The following is a 17,565-nucleotide window of genomic DNA, read 5'->3' as shown; positions in this document are numbered from 1 at the left end:
GGGACATCTGCACTGAAATTTTGTGGGGAGGGAGATTCTCATAGTGTAACAGCAACTGTAAAAACTCCGGTTGTGGAGCTGCCTTCTATCCCATGCTGTGCAAAAGTAAATGCAAATGTACATGCAAATTAGAATGCAAACACAAATGCCAGGCCTCCTGGGCTGCATTCACTCAGTGCTACAGAAATCCCTTGACCTCTCAGAAGCATTCAGCTTGCTGCAAATGTCGTAGTCAAGAGAAAAATACTGCTTTTCAGTCTGGGCTCCTGCCTTTCCTCTCCTATGTGAAAGAGTGGCAGCTGGATTTCTTTGCACAAAAAGAATATTTCTGCACTGTGTGCACAGCCCTCTCCAGCTTTGGTGTGCAATCTTCACACTTAGGGTCTTCCTAGCAAACAAACCATTCATAATTGTGGACACTAAAACACCTTTCTCTTGGCCAGCGTGTATCTGCCATTAAACTGAATGCATGAGAGACACCCACAGTGTTGTTAATAAAAGAAAAGGAAAAATAATTTAAGTCAGGAGGAAGCCTGCAGGTGAAATGAAGGCTCATGCCCATAATTTGCATTTTTCCTTTTTACTAAACTAGTTTTTGCAAAGTCCATAGAGGGCCCCAGGGCAACCTTCTAGCCACTGATTGCAGATGGAGGCTGCAGGCATACCCCAATTCCATGGGGGCTGCCTGGGGCCAGCACCCCATCCCAGCATGCTGTGGTGTGGGCAAGAAGGAACCTCAGGTCCCATGCTTCTGGGAGCCCAGTGTTGCTCTGGGCAGGTAGCTCTCTGGGCCACCACCATCCTTGGGTGCATCTGCCCCACACCATAGCCCCTTCATTCTTTGTCCCACATGGTCTAGCACTAAGAGAAGGAACTTGCTAGTGCCCAGAGATTTTTTAAGGAGAAACATTCCTGAAAGTAGCAAAGCAAACCACTTAGCAGTCACAACTCATTTAGGTTTACACTCACGGATGGAGGTGACAGATCAGGATCCAGTCTTACTGTGCTACTGCTAATAATGTGTACCCTAGGTTTATGCTGGCAACCCTGACCCAAAACTGCAGTGCTGTAGGTGGCTCCCTCCCCTCACCCAGTAAGAGGCCCGCTCTAGTGAAGGCAGATCGTCCTGCTTTGCAGGTGATCCTTAAAAAAAGCTGCATCCAAGCTGGGAAGCACACAGGTGCTGGAGCAGTGCCAGGTCAGAGAATACCTGTTATGGCATGCCGTGATGACACAAAAGTGTGGATTGGGATCCACACACTCACCCAGCCTCCCACTCCCCCTGTAGGCAATGAGCCAAGGCAGCACATGAACAGGGGGGTATGAGGACCCGGGACAGGCATCGTTGTGCAGAGGGGCTGTAAGCAGAGAGGGCTTGGTAGTCAGTGGGGATACTTTAGTGTCTAATATGGTGGTTGAATGCTATGAAGAAAGGAAAATTTCCCCTCTACCTTCCTGTCTGCCTGAAACTTGAAGGAATTTAATCCTTTTGAGGCTTCTACCTCAGGGTCAGGTATGCTTGAGGAGGCTAAAAGTTACAGGAGAAAATTGACAGAAATAAGGACAACGATAGCATACAAGTCTTGTTTCCTTAGGAAAAGAGATAAAAGAAATATAAAAATATAAAATAATTTTAAAATTATCCCTATCCCTGTTGCGCCTCAACACAGTGGTGCTCAGCTGAAAGCCTCTTCCATAGCTACTGGGAAAAATACTGCCAATCAGCCTGCTGCCTCCCTCTGGAAAGGCCTGCAGTTCTCTATCATATACAGTACAGCCCCCCCGAAAAGACAGTCATTTCTTCAGGTCTATTAAATCTTGAGCAAAAGCTGATCAAGCAGCCTACCTGCCTCCACCCGTCTGTTTTCATACACCTCCGGGCTTTCCATCACAGCGTTGTACTGCTGGAAAGGCTGGTTGCTGAAGAGATTGTCACACAAGAGGCTGCGACACAGCTTCTTCAGGAAGCGCAGGACATATCCAATGCTGTTCACTACCAGTAGGCTCTGGAGATGCTGCTTCCCCTCAAAAGAAGCTGAAACTGGAAAGCAAACAGGAGCAATTCAATACCTGGGGATGCATGGCAGGAAGAAGAATGAGAGCAAGGGAAATGATTTTACTCAAGTGTTTGCATGTCTTAAAATATTTTGCATAATTACCTTACCTGAGGCACATAACAAACTGGAGGAGTTTAAGGAGCTGAGTTTGTTTGACTCAAATCACCTTCTCCCTAGAGTGCTGAAAGATGCTGACTGGCATGGCCAGCAGTGCAAGGATTTCTAATATATGCATCCATCTGAAAACTGTATTGTGTGATTGGAGGCAATTATGATACCCTGGTCTAAGGAAGGGGAAAGAAAGTGATCTGCAGCGATCACTAACAATGATGGGCTATTTGGCTGTCTTCAGCAATACCCAAGATTTTAAAAGATAATGGGGAGATAATTAAAGACATGGCTCTGAATGAGTAAAATGTACCAAGGTTGTACTGAAGAGAGAGGGAACAGCTTCATTGTGGATCTGTACTCACTGAGTTAATTGCATTTATAGGCAAGGGAAGGTTAGCAGTTGTGTTCTATCCAGAATTCAGTAAAGTGTGAGGAATCTGTCATTAAACTGGAAATCATTGCATACGAAAGGTGGGTCAAAAAACAACAACAGAGTCTGCTGGCAGGACACTTCAAGTCCTGGAGAGGGAGCTGCAGTAGTCTGCGCTGACACAAAAAGATTTTGTGGATGCTGTAAGCTAGAAGACATTATCAATGGAAAAGAAGATTGGAAGATTGCACAGAAAGGATTGACTAATTTTGAATTCTGTAATAGCAAAAATTAGTAGAAAAAAATTCTAGAATGTACACAGCAATCCATAACTATTTGAGGAGACTCAGTACAACCTGATGAGAGAAGAAATGATGAAACAAGCTCACCAGATGACAATAAGTCACCGAGGTAACACAGTGATAAAAAAGTCAGATACACTTCAAGAAGACGTAGAAAAAAGCATTTCCAGGAGAGAAAAGGGATTGTTAATGCCACTATATAAAGTCCTGGTGAAACCTGAGATGGACTGATGGGAACCACTCTGGTCATCCAGCTCTCCACAAATACATCTAAAATTGAACTCGGGGGAGAGAAAAGAGCAATTAAAATTCCTGGGCAAAGCTGTCAGGGGATATGTTTAGCCAGGAACCTGGGAGAGGTGGAGGGGTCACAACAAACCCACCAGAATCAGTTATAGCAGGACACATACAGTGTCAACAGGTCTGTAGAAAGGACTACATGATATGGCTGCCTGGACTCCTCCACCTGGGAGGTTTTTTCCCAATCCTACAGCCTCCTATCACTGCTAACAAGGACAAATCATAACGTTAGACTTATAATTTTGGGGATAACTTCAGAGATTTCCTGTTGGCCTGAGTTGCTGTGAGGGATCGTGCTCCACAGCCAGTTGAACATCTGTGAGTCAAGCCTTGGGAAGATTGGAAAGCCCGCGACAAAATTTGTCTGCGCTGCTGCTGAGCTGGGAGTGAGGTGCAATTGCAGAGCCATGCCATGACTAGGAGGCCATTCACCCCTCCTTGATGATTAGAAGAAGCATGAGGTTGGGAGCAATATTGCCCAGGTGCTTTTAACTCAAGTGAGGCTGAACTTGAGTCAGCTCGGAGGAACTGCAACCAAGGAGTTTGGCAGGCTTGGTGCATAACGTGACTCTCCTGGTTGTAATGAAAATCATATATGCAGCACAGAACTAGGCAAAAATGAAGATTTGCACTAAATTGCTTCAGTCTCATGTTTCTGTGAACAAGTCTGGATCATTCTCAGAGTATTTCTGATGTTCCATAGGGAAGGCACACCTGTGATGAGAGAGAACTAGAGGAGAGGGAAGAAGCAGGATTTATATGTTGCACAGAGGGCCAGCGCTTAGGCTCCCACACAAGAAGATCCCAATGGCACAGCTGAGCAGCTGCAGTCCCTGTGAAACTGGACTTGTAGTCCTTGGCTTGACTCATCTGCAGCATCTTATTGGAGAGTTCTGTTCCATATTCCCACTATTGTTTCATTCACACGGCATCCCCATGTGCCAAAACAGTGTTGTGACACAAAACTCTAGCTGTGATTAAGAAAAAAACTCATGTTCAATCTGAGAGCCAGGCCAGGGGATTTAGTGTGGGACACGGGAGACTCATCAGGACACAGCAAGAAGTGCCACCACAGGAAGATGAGGGACTCCTGGGAAATTGCCCTTGATCTCTGATTCTCTCTTGATATACTTGCGTAGTCCTGCTGCACGGGGAATTGCCATGGAACTTTTGCAATTTCTGCAGCTGAGGGCAGGTTTGGCTCATGAACTGCAGGCACAGGATGCACCAGCAGCTTAACTCCATAAGAATTGTCCTTTAGAGAACATAGAATCAAAGTCATAGAACGGTTTTATCTGGAAGGGACCTTTAAAAGTCACTTAGTCCAACCCTCCTTCAGTAAGCAGGGAAATCTTCAGATAGATCAGATTACTCCAAGGCCTATCCAACCTGGCCTTGAACACTTTCAAGAACGGGGCATCCATTACCTCTCCAGGCAACCTGTTCCAGTGTTTTACCACCGTCATTGCACGAGGCATGCATGTGTACTTGTGGTGATAATGTATGTCATGAAGTGGGCTGGCATTGCTGCTCATTCTTGTACGGCTGCATGAAATCCTCAGCTCACACCCCAGGACCCAAAACTGTTCCCAAGAGTGGTAAATGCCAGATTTTGAAGCACCTGTTCCTCTCCTGAAACAACACTGCAATACACTTTACTGATATTCTTTCATCTGATGCCAAGGCAATTCCTACAGCAGCTCATTTTACAAAGGTGTAAGTGATGTTCAAAGCTGGTTACCAGCCCACTGATGTGAACGGGACAGCCAGGGCAGTCAGCATTGGGGATTAGGTTAAGAATTCAAGCACTTTCCTACTGGCCACAAACCCCTTACAAAGATGCTTTACCTGACACCATCTCGCCTCCATAGCCCTGCCTGATGAGAGAGAAGACCACCTTTTGCTGGAGTGCACAGTCGATGCAGGCTTGCACTGCGTGCTGCAGGGCCACCGATGGCCGCTCTGGCCCAAAGCGCTCTGGCAGCTGCTGCAACTTTTTTCTGTCAAGGTACGGCCCCGGATTCGCTTGTTTGTTGACATAAATGCAGACTGTAGACATAAAATCCCAACAAGGTTATTACAAAACAGTCCTGAGACCATCCTAGAAAATACTAGAGTTGTATTCTATTTATATAGAATATAATTTATATATATATAATATATATATATTATATATAATTTCTATTTATTTTCAAAGTTCTTGCATTCACTGGTGAACTGTTGCTATTTGGAGTGGCAGAGCCAGACTTCCTCACACTGATCACTCACTGTCAAAGCAAAGCAAGATGAGTTTAGGTCTAGCTCAGTGTCACAGCTTAGGATAAGCTACATGCATCTAAAGAAGCTCCTGTGTATGCCTGGGGTCTTAAGTCTACCTTGTCCATGCAGCTTGTGACCAGAAAAATGCCCTGGGAGTGCAGGACAGTAACTCACAAGGGAGACTTCACAATAAGGGGTGAATGCTAGCCCAAGGTGTGTTTTGGAGTTGTTTATTTTATTTTCTCTATGTATGTTTACACTGGTTCATTGAGAGCCACTCTGAGAAGTACTGCTCTGAGATGAGTTTTGGAAAGACTTCGGATCCTTGCTTCTTCTGACACTAATGCAGCTGTAATTTCTGGAGGGTTATGCCACGCTGAGCTGCACAGTGCCACAGCAGAGACTCTGGTCTTGGGATCTTCCTGACCCTCCATGACCAACCCAGCACTCTACAAACTGTATTGTATCAAGGGAAACTGTACATGGTGTGCAGTGCTACACCCCCATTAGGAACCACAGCAGAGAGACTGTGCTGCACAGGGGGTCTTGTGAGGGGATCTGCACCAGCCTCTCCACAGCCAAGCCCTGCGTGCCTCTTCTCATAAGCCATTGCCTGCAGGAGGCAGTTTTTCTACATGCCATCAGGCCTGCCATCAATAGCCAAAAGATCAGTGTTCTCCTCACTACCATGAACTTATTTTAAACTTGGCTGAGGCTAACTGTATCTTGGAGAAAGTGGAGATAATGCTGCTGTAACTAAGGGCAACTAAGACACAGCTTTAAGTGAGGCTAAAGTGAGACGTATTATAATAGCTGGCTGAGTGTGCTCGAGCTGTCATCTCTCAAACAATATAACATTACCCTCTGACAGAAATCAGATATGTGACAAAAAAACCCCATCAAGCGGAGTGGAGGACATGATGACAGCTGTGTAAAGTTGGAAATAATTTATGGTTTGCATCACTGTAATGAAAATCTAGTGCGACTGTCACAGTGCACTCTGCTACCCCATCTAGCAGGGAATGGCAGAAGGGGCTCAAGCAGTATATCCTGGGTAAACAGGAGTATAATAGCAATCATACTTATCGTTACATACCACTTTACACCTTCCAAGTGCCAAACAAACAAAGGAATAGTGCACTAAAATACAGCAGCAGCATGCATGAATTGGAGGGGGATGTCAGAGTGCAGCTTTCCCAGCATGCCACACCTCAACAAATCTGCAGAATGTGACTTCTGCTGTGACCCTGACTGGTTTTGTCAGGGGTCAGCTGCAACTGTGGGAGAGACTCTGCAGCCTGCAGGCAGTGTGCTGAGTCCCTCACTGGGGAGCAGGGGGCCCTATGGTCCTTTTGGTGCAGATAGGCAGACAAAAGCCAGCTAGAGCTTCCCTCCATCTCCTGCAAACCCTGCTCTGGTGGGAGGCTGCATTCACCATTGGGAAGGTACTGGGAGAAAAGGTGCCTATGGGGGCGAGCAGACAGAGATGTGGGGCACTGCATCCACAGAGCCTGAAAAGATTCACAGAACCTCTGCCTTTGCCACCAGCCTGTGATCTGGTGGGACTGGTGTGGACTGTGCCTCCCTATCCCCCTTCAGAAGCAGCCACAGGCACACCTCTCAGGGCACTGCTGTGAAACACCACTCAGCTGATGTTTGCCAAGTGCTTTGCAGACTTTGTATGTGAAGGGATAAATGAGAATAAAATATATTATTATCGTCATTGTTGCTGTGTTTAGTGTCATTCTACCACCACAGCAGATGGAAAACTTCCCCTCTGTGCATCCCAGCTAAGAAATAATGGGATTTATGTGTTGTGTTTAGATTCTAATGTTATCTAATCCATTTCTCTGCTGAAATCTCAGGCTAAATCAACTGTCTTGTTGATTTTCTTCTCATTTACATCAGTTTAAAAGCATTGACCTATGTCACTTCTGATAATATAAACAAAAAAAAGAATAAGGCTGTGTTTTCTGACTACATTCAGAAATGACCACATCTGCTGCTGTGATAAGGCATTGAGGTTTATGTGCTGGTGACCCTGCCTACAGTCAGACCATGGCTCCTCTGTTCTTCTTCTCCCCACATTTGTAACAGATGCTTCACGCTCATACAGGGATTTAGTCTGGTCATTGCAACATATTAGATGGGGTGAGTGTTGGGTATAAAATGGAGCATTAACGAGTTTTCAAGTTCCCATTTCAAGAGGAATGGAGCTGACATCTCCACTAAATTTGACACATGGCAGTCAAAATATAGTCTTGCAGGATATCTCTGCTTTTTGTCACTGGTTGCCAGACTAATCTTCAAACACCCCATTTTCATGAGCTCCACCTGTTCTGGGAAGCACATCATCTGGCTGTCAGCCCGTGATTCCTGCTCACCCCTTGATCAAGGAGCACTTGAGGCTGAGTACCTGTGAGAGACTGCGGGGTGTCCGAGTTGGGTATTGTAGCTGCATCCTGAGGGATTGAACTAATATCTGGCTCTGGCGTGCTTCTCGGTGGAGAGATTGCTAAGGGAGTCATCAGGACACGAGACTTCAGCTGCAAAAAATAATGGAAGTATACACAAGATATTCCAGTTTTATTCCATGTATGTCACGCCCCATGAACACTCATTAGCAGTCTGCTATTGCATCACTTTCTCCAGGCCAGGAGCATCCGTTCTGCTCTCGTGAGGATACTGGAGCCTGAAGCCTGACTGATTTGCAGCAGACAGCAACGCCTTAAGCTACAGGATGCAAATATTATGCCACCCACCGGGCAGTTATTTACACCTGAGCAAATTGAGTCTAACACTCCAACAAATCAACGTAATGGCATTTTACAACCCATTTCATGTGGGTGTAAATAATGATCTGCAACTCAGAAACATGGGGTATTTAACTACATCATAATTTAGGGCCAAATTCTGCTCTTAGTTGCACAGGTGTAAATCTTGCGTAAATCCAGTGGCACCAAACGGCTACTCTGGGCTGACACCCATGTAAATAAGCTCAGACAGTGGTCCATAGTGTGTTATTACCAGGCAGTAAATACAAACTGCTGCACTGTTGCACCCAGTGATCTTTGTGACCTGCGACCCTGCTTGGAGAAGTGAAACACGATGGAAATTTATGGTGCAATATCACTATGTCTTTACAGTGCTAGTACCTGGCAATATCTCACCAGTCAAGCAATGATCAGGTCCTCATATTTAAAAGGGCTGATGTGATGGGTGTGACCTGAAGGTACCACTCTTGCCTTTTCTTTTGCTAAGAAGGGAAGCAGGGGGAAAACAGAGAGCCATACATGTTTACATATTTACATATACTACACTGAGCTGAGGTGGTTTTTTTCCTTCTGTTGTTTTTCAGTGGACAAAGTTGAAAACGCTGTAAGTGATAAGAGTAAGAAGGAAAAGGGATTTTTAGTCCTGTTAAATTTGAAGAGCTTCTCTCAGAGCTTATACACAAGCTTGGTATAATGTACAAAGTATATTTGAAGTAGAAATTAAGTCAGACCACTGCCTACAAAACAAACAATTCCTGGTGGAGACTAGAAGCCATTTTGGATGAAGATTCGTGTTGTCCCTGATTTTAAGTACAACTGTCTAAAATAATGCTCACTGTTTCAGTATAATGGTAAAAAATCATAAAGCTGGGGAAAGGAGAGGGAAGGCTGTTGGACTTACTGACATTCAAGCGAGTTTTTACCACCGCCCACCCAGGGCCAGGCTAAATCCCTTTGTTTTCAAACTGAACAAGGGAGAAAATGTTCAATAAGTGAATCTAAGATACACTACGAATTCGACCTCCTGCTGTATGGCAGCCATAGAGTATAAGGGACCCTGAGCTGGCCCTTGGCTAGTGTCAGTTCTCAGCTGCCTGCCTTGTCCTGTTTCTGTAGGGTTGTCTTGCCTTCAGATTGGGATAAGGAATGACCAGCAACAAAGTGCTCTCAGTTTGTTTTCCATGCAATTAAAAAAAAATGGGAGTGGAACAGAGTTTCAAAAATCAAAGTCTCCATCCAGTTTGGGATTTATTCCATGTGAGAAGGTGAGAAGCAGCATAATTTATTATTTTCTATAGCAACATGTTGATTACTCGCTTTTCTGTGGTAAAGTGGGCTGGCAACGTCAAACTTTGGGTAGCCCCTGTGTCAGAAGCCTGACACAGGGGCTGTTTCTCTGACAGGCTTGTTTTTGATCATACACATATGTGTATATGTGATAAATGCACATATTCATATGTGCTGTTGTACTCACTATATACGTATATAAAAGTATATACGTTTATAGAGATGTACATATACACTTGTATATATAGAATCACAAAATCATTCAAGTTGGAAAAGACCTCTAAGATCATTGAGTCCAACCACTAACCTCACACTGCTAAGACCATCCTGTTAAGATCCAATTAATGAGAGATGCCTCTGTCCAAATTAAGGTGCAAACTAGACCATATGCTAAAATCAATAGTAAGGATTTTATTTAACAATAAAATGTGAGGTAGAGAGATAAAAAGAAATAGAAAAGAGAAGAGAGATTAAGCAGAAGATAGTCCTGGGCTTCTTAGTGGTGTGGGGTCCTGAGGTAGTTCAAAACTTTTCACTATTTATGCATTTTTGCAAACAAAGGAATTAATGCTCATTGAACTCAAGAGAGCTCTCTTATTCCATTGATTAAACATAAGTCTGCATGATCAGTCTTTCTCTTCTTTTGAGTCCATGACTTGGGGGGTTGTGATTGGTGGTTGCAATCTGCCCCTGCTGGAATTACCTTTTGCCCAGTTGGAGCTGATTACAGTACAATTCCTGAGCTGACTTGCCCTGTGGCCCATAAATTCTACATTCTTTGTGTCCATTATCAGTGATACGTTATTCCCCCCCCACCACCACCACTGCTTTCTTAACCTCCCCCTAGGTCTGAGATAACCTCCAGACAATAGCACCACTCTTATCTTGTCTCAAGTTCCCATCATGGTGGCTTAATTTACAGTTCAAGTTCCAGGTATCAACAGAGGCTTATTCAGGGGGGAGCTTTGCTGATCAGAGATGCCATCTGCCCCACAGGTTGTGCTGATCCTTGTTTGACTGGTGATACGCATACAAGCAGTTGCTTCTTTACACAGCTTACCACTACGGGAATTTTTGTCTGGATGCATTATCTAGGATGTGCTAACCAAACCTCACCTTCTCCAGGCCTGCAGTTATCACCATCCTGTCACTCGACTCTGTGATTATCTCATGGCAAAGTCCTTCTGTGTCCTTAACAATGCTTGAGACAGGTAACTGTGCTCTTAAAGTCCTTACAGACGATTAAACCATGTCCCTAAACACCATACATCCATGTTTTCTGAACACTTCCAGTGACGGTGATTCCACCACTTCCCATGTTCCAATGTTTGATCACCCTTTCAGTGAAGAAGTTTTTCCCAACACCCAACCTAAACCTCCCCTGGCACAGGTTGACAGCATTTCTTCTTGTCCTATAGCTTGTTGCCTGGGAAAAGAGACCACCCCCCCAACCTCCTTTCAGGTAATTATATAGAGCTATAAGGTCCCTCCTGAGCCTCCTTTCCTCCAGGCTAAATAATCCCAGCTCCCTCAGCCATGCCTCATAAGACTTGTGCTCTAGACCCTTTACCAGCTTTGTTGTCCTTTTCTGGACACAATCCAGCAACTCATACGTGCTCTCACACATGCATTTAGCTATATAAATACTATTCTGGAGACAGCACATCTGATGACTTCTGTTTCACTTGCATGTTGGCTCCTTAATATCCTTAATGGCTCACAGTCCTGTAGTCCCAAACAGAGGTGCACAAGTCCCCTCTCTAGCCCTTGAACCTCATGAGTGTGTGCTGACCCACCAACACCATACACTGCCTCACCAACACCATCAGCCTGGTGGAGGCAGGACAATGTCCAGTAGACCTCGTTCTCCACCTGGCTCTGGGAGGCCTAGGCAGACTTATATTCAAGAGCAAACAAACAGAGGGCAAGACTTGTGTAAACTCTTAAGCATGGAAGCCCCTTCTTGGCAGTTTCCTGTTTTAGCAAACAGTTTACTGCAAAAATAATTGCAACAGAATGTGCTCTAGAGCCTCTGGGTATAGATAAATGCTGTTTTACCAGGGGTAGCAGAGAAGGTGCCTTCATTAAATCAAAACAAAACAATGCCTGATTATTGCAAGGGACAGTACACTAGCAAACATAGCGTAGCTACATCCTGGCCACTGAAACCGTAAGTAGTCCTTGAATATCATGATGTGTAAATCTCCAAGTATTGCATTTAAAGATGTCTTTTCTTGGACTGATCCTTTGCTATTGAAAAGCCAACCCAACCAACCAGCTGACTGACTGAGTGCTTGGCAGTAGAGAGCACATACGCACTAAAGTGAAAAAAACAGTGAAAAAGGGAGAAAGAGAGAGAGAAAAGGAGACAGAGGAAATCTGTCAGAGCACTCTGGGAAACCCTCTTGGTAAGGCATATGAATCAGCTTTTGAATATCAGATGTCATAAATTTTAATAGGCACAGCATGAGATGTAAAAGCAATGGTTGCTTTAAAACAAGATCTACAACCAACCACAGTTACAGCCCACTGTTATGGACTCTCTACCCTGGAAAAGAGATCAGAGAAAGCTGATTAGGGGTTTAGGGTAAGAAATTAGTGTGTCTACTTCACCAAGGTCACCATGCTTTATGTGCAGAGAGGGTGTGGGCTTTTGTGCCATAGATGCTGCCCACAAGCTTGTTTGAGTATGGAGTGGCTGTGGATGAGGAAGACCCTGTTGAGTCCTGGAGGTTTTGCTACAATCTGCACACAGAGCAGTCAGAATTCATCTAGCTAGTATTTCTGTCATCCCACACCAAAAAAAGTGAGCGGGTGAAGAACATTCCCAGGCAACTTTTTTCTCTTCTGAACAAGTTCTCTGCCAACTTGTGTAATAAAATACATGGGAAAGAAACATGATGAATAATACAAATTTTCCTTGCAGATTTCTCAAACCACTTCGATCATAGGTTCTCATCTTTATGGCTCCCAGTTGTTCTGCACCACTTGTCCTTGTCCTGAAAAAGCATTTGCTAGAAAAGGCTGGAATTCATCTCACCCCCAATGGGCCCATGTTCTTCCAGACAGGAGGGCAGAGGCAACTCCTGGCCACGAGAGCTTTTGCTGCTGGAGAGAAAACCACCTCCAGCCCCTGCAAATGTGCACAGAGATGAGCGCAAAGGTGAATGCCTGAGTCAGCCTGGTCCTGTCATGTGGACTTCTGATGGCTGGACAAAAGGTTGCCATTAAACCTGCTCCTTGAAAGCAGAGCTTCTGAGTACATGTCTTGGGGTCCATGGCTAAACCTGGCAGAGCCTCTGCATTTGCTGGTGAGTGAGGAGACTCAGCATAAGACAAGCTCAGTTGCTGGGACAGAGAGGTCAGTGCCACCATGGCAAAGGCAAAACACAATCCAAGGTCTTTCCCACCTTTTCTACTTGTGTCATGCAATACCTTTCTTCTGCACAGCAAATAATGCAAGCGAGTCTGCACCCATCCTACACACTCCTGCATCCCCTAAGTGTTTTGCAGTGAATGAGGCAGGCAACCTTAACAGGAGCACACAGAACTTTGAAATCCAAGGCTGTATCATAGGACAGGTGAATCAGGGCACTTTTAAAGTTGTCTGTGCAATCTCATTTCCAGCGTATCCAAATCCTAACTGCTTATTTGTCATCATTAGCAGTGACTTCTAGGGCAGTAGGGAAATCTATGCCCCGTAATGGAAATTGGCACTCCACTATGTGACTTTTGCTCGGCAGGAGCTTGCAAGGTCCTGGCTGATCTGAGCTGGGGCCACCTCCTCAGATAGGAGCTGCTTTGGTTGCATAGAAGGACAAACTGCCCTTGAGCTGCTCATATGGGACCACCACTTTGTTGCCCTCTGGGAGGGATGTTGTGGTCTTTGCTGCATTGTTGTCCCGTGCGCATGTCCCTCTGGCGTCCTCTAACACCGTGAATCCCTGCACTATGTTATAACAAACCCTTCCCTCGTACAGGCTTTCTAGGCAGCTCTTCAGGGCTTCTCTCACTCATAGACAGAGAAATAAAACCCATCCATCTACTAACCTCTCCCCCTCCCCCCCCCCCAGCTGCCAGAATAAGCTTTTTCCGAGACATTCAGACAATCAGAAAGAAGGTTTCGGGGAAATGTAATATTTGATGGCAAATAGCTCCACATAAGGTGCAAAACAGTTTTTGGAAAAACAGCTGATGAAATGTTACAGCCAAAGCTGTGAAAAAATAAACAGGATAGCAAGGAAAAGGACTTTACTTGGTGGTGAAGTGTGATGAAGTGTCATTTTAGGAAGACACAGATATTTGCTTTAATATCAATGGCAATGGGTCACCTGTCTATAAAAAGCATGTGATGAAAAATATCTGTTATTCACATCTCAGTCAAAATGAATTTAAATCTAGGCTGTAAATTCCTAGTTTGCTAAATATTCAGAAGTATTTTCCCATCTGTTCTGTAATAATTCAGTTATCTGGTTCCTATAAAGAATTTGGTCGTCTGCCATTAGGGCGGGGAGTAATTTTTTAAAATGCATTTAAGTCTCATGGTATCTGAAAGTCATACAATTATCGGGCTAATTAAATCAAGCTAGAGTTCCCCATCAAAAAATGTAATCTTTGACTCACATTGGGGAAGTGTTTTTGACAGAGAGGGGTTCACTTCAGCTGGTCACACAGCGTACAAAGGAGCCTCACAGAAAACACTTCAGTGTATGAATCCTATAACACAAATAAACAGCACCAGGCCAGATGCCACGGATACTGCAGCTCATGGGTACCAGCTCCTTCAACCTAAGCCACTGGGTTATAGAAGGATGCCTCTTTACTTGCCATCACTCACCAAGAAATAGCATCATCTCAGATTCCCTGCTGAAGGAGGAATGCTGTTGCCTCCTTTCTAAGTGCCTGGGGACAGAGAGGAGGAGTGTGTGGTACCCAGCTGGGGGAAAAGCTTCCCTTTGGAAGAAGAGGGGGACACAGCAATCAAGTGCTTGGCCATGTAGGTCCAAAGCAGAGCATTACTGCAGCATTTCAGGGAATGTAAGTCTCCCACTTCTCCCGTTTACAGATATGTGGTGGTTGGTGAAAGACTTTTTCACAGGTGAATGGGTACATTTGGGGTAGAACAGAACATACTGCCCAGCATTGTTTTTGTTGAATTACAGATCAAATGTAAATGCAGGAGTAAGAAATGGGGGTCAGCAGGGGTAGAAGGGATCGTGTTTGATGAAACTGTGCATACAAAGTTTCATTGTGGTATTTGGCAAATCACTTAATCACCTCAAAGACTCAATTTCACCACATCTCCAAAATATTATTATTCCAGACTTGGATGATTCTGATCTAAAGAGCCTACAAGTCATGCAGCTTTGCTAATAATAATTAAATTACTTGAAATGAATAAAGTAAATAAATATATTAAATAATGAACTTGTAATAACAAGTACCCCAAGTAAAGCAATTCAGATGTTTCTGTCCTGGAGTTTTAACCTAATACAGAAGTGAAAAATAGTTAAGTATTTCCATATTTCACATTTTACAAAACACTAGGGAATTTGCCCCAGTCTTTGTCTGGACATGCAGCTCTATTTTGGACTACTATAAAATTCCGTGGTAATCCCAAAAGGGGCACCTGACTGCTGTCAGGTTGGCTTTGCTTGGCTGCTGCTGTTACATCATTCACATTATCAAAGTGAAAGCTTTTCAAATATGAAACTGCAGCTGGAACTGTTTCTTAGTCATGCAAAGTCTGAACAACACTGAAACTTCAAAACGTGTCCCCATATCAGAGAGGAGTATGGATAAAGTCGGGAGAGCATGGAAAGACATGGGAGAAGGCAGAGGATGAGGGTAAAACACTAAAGACTGAGGTACTGATGGCTGTTGGGTAGGTGTTGCACAGCAGGATGCCAAGGATTAGGGGATTCTGGAAACAGGATGTAGAGCAGTGGTTAAGAGGGCAGGCCTTGAAAGAAGAGAAGAGGCTGGATGGAGGTTAGAGGATAGGAGGAAGAAGGTCTGGCAGGAGATGAAAAGGGAAAGACAAGGATGAGGGTAGCTTGCTCTAGATAAAGCTCAAACCCAAGGAATTCAGCCAGCAGCACCATGCATGGGACCTTGTTGCCCCCCATGACAGGAGAGACCCAGGGAAGAGCAAAGCAACACCCGAGGCCAAGACTTTCTCTAGGAAAGGCTAGGTCAGCCTTGTGCATGCCATGATTGTTCTATTCGCTTTTCTGTCTTGACATCAGGAATTTAAGCAGCTATTATTTTCTGACAGTCAGCAATTTGCCCTCCTTCTGTAACAGTCTGCATGTCTGTATCCGTGCCCAATAAAAACAAGGAACAGGGAGGGCAAACATGTACGGGCCCCCCAGTTGGCTGTGGACAGAGATGGAGAGATTAACAGAGCAATCTGCTGACCACAAGACCCCTCACTAACATAGCTAAGTTTCACTCTCTAGGACAAATTCTCCCCTCAGCATCACAGTCCCATTTTTGCCTGCTCTGAGGCATAACTGTGGTGCTGCTCCCACTGGTGCTGAGCCCACCTACAGGTGAGACTCAGCTAACTGGCAGCATTGGAAGGGCTTAAGGTGCTCAGGGTTTCTGTCTTTCTTTAGCTCTGCCTGCACACTGAGGTTGCGTTGACAGCCAGGCATGATTATCCCATAAAGTGAAAAAACCAGTAATCACTGAAATCCCATTATTTTCTAAAATGTCCCTTTCTTACTTTTTGCTTTGGAAATTAGCTTTTTTTTTCTCATTTCATTTCCACTCTCCTGTATTTGCTTCCTTTTCCATTCATTTTGTTCAATTTCTAATCACTGTTAGTGAGAGAGAAGATGAAAGTGACAAATGAGAGAGAAACCCTTCCCTGAAGGTGTGCAGCCATCTCACACAACACTGTGGGACACAACTTATTTTCACACAACCCAAATTAAGATAACTTTAAACTTTAGAAAAATAGATTCCCTCTATTTTTTGCCAGCTCAGGTAGATGAGAAACCATCTTTTCTTCTTTTATGTTGCATTGCTCTGCCCCCTGCTTGCACAACTTTGCCTCCATTCCTGCATTTCAACTGAAATTCCAGGAGAAAATATATTGAAAACCAGCAGGAGGCGGTGAAAATCACGTATCTACCTTGTGTCCAGGTTTTCTCCCTCTCTTCTTTGGGATCTTCACAATGGGCAAAGCCCCAGCCGGTGCCGGGAAGAGGTTGTGAACAGCCATTTTGACGGGCGCTGATTGGAGTGGGGGCCGCCCTCTCTTCCTCCCCACCATTCTGGGGGACTGCATCTCCTCAATGGCCAGGCTGGAGTCCAGGCATGGCAGGTGGCTCATCTGCCCCAGGGAGAGAAAAAAAAAAAGGAAAAAAAAATGCTTTTAATTTAGTTTTCATTTTAGGTTTTTCATCCAAAGGCAGTTTTCTCAATGTTGCTATTTTCCCTGTTACCATTTATCAAAAAGGAGCAAGAAATACACCATAGATGTGATTTCCTGAGCGGGATTCACCTGACCACAGCTGGCTCAGCTTCTCCAAAGCTAGACAAACCCCTTATGATTCCTGTTTTCTCTCTGTTGACCATGAGTACAGTAGAGGGAGCTGGCTCAGATGCTGAGGTGCCTATTGCAGATGTCCAATAGGTAAACTCCACAATAAGCACCTTGACCTGCATCCTGCAGATAAGCATGATGAAGGCATGAGCTTGCAGCCATCAGTCAGTGCCTGCTTTCAGAGGGGGTTTGGAGTAGATGACCCACTGAGGTCCCTGCCAACCTGATGTTTTTCCCCAAATTCTGTGGTTCTGCAAATCCTGCCTCACCTCAGAAGTACTACCAATGCCAAAATGGACTTCCCTCACACAGCACTCTTGAGAGGAAAGGCTGTACTGGACCATGAGGTCGCTGGCACAAGGTAGCCATCTTAGAGGAGAATTGCCAAACATTTACTCGCTGCACTTTTATAACATCTCTTATCATGCATGTTATTAGTGGGCTTTTGGATGTGCTCCATTAAAGCAGTTACTTCACCACCACTCCATGCAGCTGCTGGAGTTGAGCAGGAGTAACAGAGTAGAATCTGGTCCATTTTCCTCTGTCCAGA

At 44.7% G+C, this 17,565-nt stretch overlaps 1 protein-coding gene across 1 annotated transcript in view; it reads right to left on the bottom strand.

Moving 5' to 3' along the window:
* The window catches only part of SCML4 (Scm polycomb group protein like 4), a 70,886-nt gene that overhangs the window by 29,553 nt on the left and 23,768 nt on the right, over positions 1–17,565 (bottom strand). The window contains exons 3-6 of the mRNA XM_032684218.1: positions 16,602–16,802; positions 7,816–7,945; positions 4,989–5,189; positions 1,847–2,041 (exon numbers count right to left, since the gene is read on the bottom strand). Of these exons, the coding sequence (XP_032540109.1) occupies positions 1,847–2,041; positions 4,989–5,189; positions 7,816–7,945; positions 16,602–16,802 (727 nt within the window). The remainder of the gene's footprint in view (positions 1–1,846; positions 2,042–4,988; positions 5,190–7,815; positions 7,946–16,601; positions 16,803–17,565) is intronic.

Source organism: Chiroxiphia lanceolata, chromosome 3 (assembly GCF_009829145.1).
Source record: "Chiroxiphia lanceolata isolate bChiLan1 chromosome 3, bChiLan1.pri, whole genome shotgun sequence".
Classification (NCBI taxonomy): domain Eukaryota; kingdom Metazoa; phylum Chordata; class Aves; order Passeriformes; family Pipridae; genus Chiroxiphia; species Chiroxiphia lanceolata.
The sequence above is the reverse complement of the archived record's forward strand: the minus strand, read 5'-3'. Positions and strand labels throughout refer to the sequence as shown.